This window comes from Phasianus colchicus, chromosome Z (assembly GCF_987193195.1).
Source record: "Phasianus colchicus chromosome Z, bPhaCol1.hap1.1, whole genome shotgun sequence".
NCBI classification, from domain to species: Eukaryota; Metazoa; Chordata; class Aves; order Galliformes; family Phasianidae; genus Phasianus; species Phasianus colchicus.
In genome coordinates this window covers 21,517,174-21,523,173 of record NC_143476.1, presented here as the reverse complement: position 1 = coordinate 21,523,173, position 6,000 = coordinate 21,517,174, and the positions used below count along the sequence as shown (strand labels likewise).

The 6,000-nt window shown below is 53.0% G+C and overlaps 1 protein-coding gene across 1 annotated transcript; it reads right to left on the bottom strand.

Moving 5' to 3' along the window:
* Positions 1-4,824, bottom strand: LOC149912698 (uncharacterized). Its single transcript, XM_090131807.1, has one exon. The coding sequence runs from the start codon at positions 1,327-1,329 to the stop codon at positions 406-408; it is 924 nt and encodes a 307-aa protein (XP_089987933.1). The 5' UTR covers positions 1,330-4,824; the 3' UTR covers positions 1-405.
* Between the last annotated feature and the right edge of the window lie 1,176 nt (positions 4,825-6,000).

Here is a 6,000-nt window from a genome sequence, read left to right as displayed (position 1 = left end):
GATTTTTCTGAAATTTTATTGCAGAGTCAGCTCTTTGAAAGGGTAGATAACAGCAGGACAAGGGGAGATGATTTGAAGTTGAAGGAGGGAAGATTTAGGTGGGATGTCAGGGGGAAGTTCTTTACAGGGAGAGTGGTGAGGCTGCCCAGAGAAGTTGCGGATGCCCCGTCCCTGGAGGTGTTCAAGGCCAGGTTGGATGGGGCCTCGGGCAGCCTGGTCTGGTGTTCCGTGTGGAGGTTGGTGGCCCTGCCTGTGGCGGGGGAGTTGGAGATTGCCGATCTTTGAGGCCCCTTCCAACCCGGGCCATTCTGGCATTTTGTGGGTCTGACAGTCCGAGCCCCTGAGGGCTGGTTGTGCCCCAGCTGCAGGCCCGGCCCTGTTCTCGCCAGCTGCTGGGGCGGTGTCCTAGCGCTGCCGGCGGGGTGGCCTCTTGGCAGGAGGTGCGGAGGCCCCAGAGTCGTGGGCCCTCCTCTTCGGGGCTCGCCGAGGCGCCCTGCGTGAGCGCTCCCTGGCCCTGTTGGTGCTGGAGGGACCCGGCACTGCCTCCCCCGGCTCCTCCTGGGCTGCTTGCTGGCTGGTCCTCGATGGAGCCGGGAGGGATGGAGGCTGGCTGGGCCCCTCACTGAGGGCAGTGGTCGAGGGCACAGGATGCTCCTCCTCCACATTGTCTTCCCCAGTGCTGCTGGAGGGCTGTGGGGTCTGTGCCTGGGAGGCAGCTGCACCACGGGCAGCTGCGGGGCTGCCCTCCTGTCCCGTGGCAGCGCGGGAGGCCTCCGGGCCAGCGGGTGGCACCAGCCCGTTGCACACATGCGCAGCTTGCACGACGAGCCGTCGCACAAAGCTGGCGGTCTGGCTTCGCAGGGAGCCGAACAGCCACAAAGTCAGCGCTCCCCCGTCCAGACCAAAGAAGCACAGGCCAGAGAGGACACGGCGCTGTGCTGCAGCGGCTGCCCTGTGGTCAGCCCCAAAGAGCTGCCCCAGCTCCTGGCGCAGCCAGGGCAGCAGTGGCAGGAGCACAGCTGGAGGCAGGCGGAAAATGGACGCCCAGGCGGGCACCGCCCCTGGCTGCTCTTGCGCTGGTGTTGTGTGGTGGGGTGCTGTTCTGGCCCTCTCCTGCTGTCCGACGACAACCTCTTGAAAGCTGTCGTCCGCACGCACTGAGTGCAGGATGGACTCCACCCTGCGTTTGCAGAGGGGGCACGTGGGCATGCTCTCAACCCACCGCTGGATGCAGCCAAAGCAGAACTGGTGCAGGCACGGCATCACATGGCTGGCGTCATCCATGGTGTCCAGGCAAATGGGGCAGCGACGGTCCAGCTCGGTGGCCATGCTGTCCAGCTGCTGGGTGGACAGGAGAGCTAAGGGGATGAGGGGCTGCTCCTCACCCCGCTGCTGCAGCAGCAGGGGTCACGCTAGGAAAAGAAGAGAGGCCACGGTCACTCGCTGAGCCCGCCAGCAGAGGAACAAGTGCCCGGGTCCCTCAGGAAGGAAACCCTCCCAGCTGGGCCGCCCAGGCTGAGGCGTCCCCTTACCGGTTCCCTTTGCTGCTGCGGCCTCCTGGGTGCCCCGGCTGCCTGAGCCAGGCAGGGCGGGGAAGAAGCTCTAGTGGCTCTGGGGACGAGCACTGAGAGCGGCTGTCGGCAGCTCCCAGAGCACGAGACCAGCACCAAGGCTATCCTTGCTCCTCGCTCCAAACCTCACGGACACGCTCGGCTGGAGTGCGGGCACAAGTGAGAGTGAGAGACTCTGTGCCCGGCTACAGGCAGCCAGGGCCAAGAGGTCACAATCCCCTGCTGCGTATGTCACTATCCCTCACGTAGGGGAGCGGTGCCAGTGACGTCACAACGGGCGAGCGTCATCTGCAGCACTCCAAGCCCAGCAATGGCATCCGGGTTTTCCGCAGTGCCTCTGTCCATTCCGTTCCCTATATTGTGTCTGCTCCCTGTCGGCACTTTGCAGCAGTGTCTGAGGCTTTGACCGAGTCTTCCCACATCGCCCCAGCTGTGACAAATCTCCAGATCCATGCAGCACTGGGGTGCCTTCAGCAAAACCCATGTCTTCCTCTGAGGCATCAGGACGCGGGCCTAACTGGCTCTCCCCACAGGCCAACACTGCTGCCCTGCCCCCTCCGTGCATTGGTTCCTCCTACACCAAGTCAAAGACGGCCCGTGGCTCGCCCCTGGAGATTTTCTCCCGTTCTTCTCCCCTAGCTGGGGGCAGCGGGGCTGATCCCCTCTGCCCAGCACGCACCAGGCCTAATCCAGGCTCTGCCTCCTTTCTAGGATTGCAGCCAGGAGTGACACTGCCTATCCGGGTGGGCTCACTGGAGACTGCTGAGGCAGTGAAGCTGGAGCACTTGTCCTGCCAGAAAGGCTTGCGTTGCCAGCACCAGTTCGGAGGCAGTTGACATGAACTGCAATTGGGAGGATCTGGCTGGAGACAGAAAAATCACACCAGCGAGACATCAGAATCCATAAGCCGAGCTGAGTGCAAAACTGTCACAAGCCTGTGGACACACGGTCTAATCCAGAAAGAAAAACGTAGCAATGACATCCTCCTTTGCAACGATGTCTAGGCACTGCAATATGAGAAATCAGCCTTCACCAAATATGGCACTGCAGTCAACAGCTCTGCTGCTGCAAGTTCTGACTCTGCAGAAAGACAGCCCCATTCCCGTTCTCAGGAAGTAGGACAGAAGATACATTTTCTTTCTCTTGTTATTACTAACATTTTATTTTACTAAGAAGGGGGGCACATGTTTGGGAAAGCTAAGGGATTTCTGACTGGAAGATGCTCTGCTTCTGTAAGCTCATGATGGTATTGCTTGCTTTCCCCTGGTGATCCATCTAATTGCAATGTATTAATTCTGTATGGAAATTCTCTCTTCCAGAGAAACGGAGATCGTGATATTTTGATTGGTCATACAGCTCGGTTTTTAACATTTAGATTTTCTGTGACAGGATCAGAGAAGTATAGATTACTTAGTTTATTTATTTCACCCTGCACAAAAGCAAAAACATACCAGAAATCTCAAGAGGTTCAAGAAAGGAGAAGACCGCCATCACCATGGTAGGAGAATGGTTTAAAAAACCGATAGGAATGGGAACAAAGACACAATTTTCTCCTTAGAAATAAACTTGTGGATAAAGTTTGCTGTCTCCAAAGGCCTGAATATCTGTGTCATAGTCCTGTGCTTTTGTACGCTTCCTAAAAGTCTTCAGGGACTTAGCTACCTGTCCTGAGTCCCTGCCTCCAACTGGCCGTACAGAGGTGCCCGAGAAACAATGTCAACCTCAGCGTTTGGACAAAGGCTGCCTCTGAGACTGTTTTACTCCAAAAACATCCCGTAGCAGACATGCAGACACACTGTGGGCCTCTCTGTGAAGTTCTAATGGAACCGAAGGCTCACATGGCCTCACCATCAGCTCCACAGAGCCGATACACCTCTGCTCTTTGTTGCTGTCACCACTGCTGAAACGTACCACCCACCGCCTCACTGTGCTCACATCCACTTTGTGGTCTCCGCAAACATGCAGCAAATGTCGATGAATGTCAGCAGATGCCATTGTTTCCACACGGAAGAATTCAGTGACACACCTTTGTTTCATCTGCATCAGATGCCATTCTGTCAGACTGCCCCTCAGGTTGCGTTGTAAGCTGTTGTGCTCAGCTCCTGGGACTGTATGCTGTGCAGTGCTGGTGGACGTAACTTCCCCGGGACACGTAAGGTGCCTTATCCTGCTGTTGGACTGCTTCTTGGTTCTATTCTGTATTCTTTCCCAGCTCTTATGGTAGTACCTCTTCAGTAAGCAGAAGCTGAGCGAGGTGCTGTTTAGTCTTGCAGCTTACATTCTCAGCCTGTGCGTGTATTTTTGAGGTCTTTGGTATCGCTGCACATTGAAGCTACGTGTATCGCAGCAAAAATCGCCTGGTATTGACTTCCAGTTTGCACTAAAAATTTGCACAAGGTGGTAACAACCCTATGAGCCCACCAGCTCCTGCAAAGCTAACATGAGGTTTCTTACTAACAATGGCAGTACCATTTCACTGGGACAGCAGGCAACAGTCACAGGCTGTATACCTGCTTGTGGTGACAACAAGAATTTTTGTTTCCTGCAGATATTTTGTATTACAGCAGAGCATCTGAACTTCAGACTCACAGAATCACAGAATGGCCTGGGTTAGAAGGGACCTCAAGGACCACGAATCTCCAACCCCCTGCAACAGGCAGGGCCACCAAGCTCCCCATCTAATACCAGACCAGGCTGCCCAAGGCCCCATCCAACCCAACCTTGAACACCTCCAGGCATCCACAACCTCTCTGGGCAGCCTTTTTCAGCACCTCACCACTCTCATAGTAAAGAACTTCCCCCTGATGGGAAAAAATGAGAATGAATGAGAAGAAATGAGAAGAAAGAGAGAAAGTGGCTGATATTGGATCACTGGGCTAGGGAGAGCGGGGAAGAGACAAAGAGCTGAGAAGCCCAAGAAGCTGAATGGAAGGGTGTGAGACAGGGGAACTAGTGGGAGCTGGAGGCTAAGTGAAAGGAGAGAGTCTACGAGAAAGGCTGCTGGAAACTGCAGCTGAGGAGTCATGAATAGCAAAGTGCTCTTCTGTAATGGGATGACTGAAGTGAGACAAATGGGATTGAAAGTAGGAGTCTGCATGAGAAAAAGGCAGGAGAGAGATGAAGGATACTGCACTGATGATGCAAAGCATTCTTTTCTTATTTTTTCCTTCTTTCTCCTTTCTTTCCCCCTCTACCCCCACCTTCTACCTCTTCTACCTCCCCCCTTTTTTTTTTTTTTCCTAAAAAGTCACAGTAGGAAAGCTGGTGACCCACCAGCACACCGATATCAAACCGATCTTGAGTCTAGCCAGAGATGTGCCATCGGCATATTTTCTCCTTCCTTCAGCACAGCTGTCTGCTCCTCCTTCAGTTATTTCCTGTGCCGATGGAGCAGAGGTGTAGAAGTTCCATCCCTATGCGTATCACTGGGAGACACCGCTTTCTGATTTGGCAGTGCGCATGACAAGGGATGACACAAAGCATATGATTAGGGCTGTAAAAAACGCTGAAGATAAGGGGTGCTGATTTTAAGCATCTTTCACCTTACTTAATATAGATTGAATGGTCAGCAAAATATACTCCCCTCCCTGAAAGGAATATTTGCCCTGGTTGTACCAGATGCAGTGGAGATGACTGTCTTTAGGTGCGTACGTTGGGAGTGTTTTAAAAGGTGAGAGGCTGAGTGATCAAGGCCTTGTGGAAAAGAAAAGATGGTCCATAAATTGTATCAGTGCTGATTTCCCCAGCCTTTGCTGCAGATTTGCTGGGGGATGCTGGGCAAATCACTAAAATAGGCTCTTCACATGTGATTACCAATTTGGATTCCTCATTTTATGTCTGTGTGCTATAAGATATTTCAATTTAGTTTATAGAAAAGATGAATTCATGCAACTGCAAATCAGCAGGAGAAGTGTGCTGAATTAACACACTGATTATAAAAAAAACCTGGTCTTTGACAATTCTAAACGGACTTTGGGAATAAATCAGACACTTTTCACTCATATCTCACCATACTTCAGTTCTACCTTGCAAAACAGGGCAGGAAGAAATACACGGTTTGTAAACAAAGGGCAGAGAGGGGAGGAATAATTCTCATTTTGGCAAGAGGCGTGTGAAAGTAAACTATTAGTTTGAAAATCCTCCCAGCTCTTCTGAAAGGCACATGCAAGAGCCACACGAGTAATGTGAAATGAAGATACCTCTTGTCAGAGTGGTGTTTGAAAAGTATGCGGTGCAGAAGGTCTGGCGTGACACAAAAACCAGCCAGAAGAAACTTAGAAATCCTTAGTGTCAGGGCCCAGTAGCCCCGTTTCAGCACCCCAGGGGCACTGTAGGAGTGCTGAGACTCTGACCCATAGGCTGCAATCCCAGCTGGATCTCAGACCTGCGTCATCACTGCAATCTGTGGGCCATCATAAGTCAAGCCTGG

Coding starts and splice junctions, on each gene's coding strand:
- LOC149912698 (XM_090131807.1), bottom strand. CDS start 1,329: ATGGCCACCGAGCTGGACCGTCGCTGCCCCATTTGCCTGGACACCATG.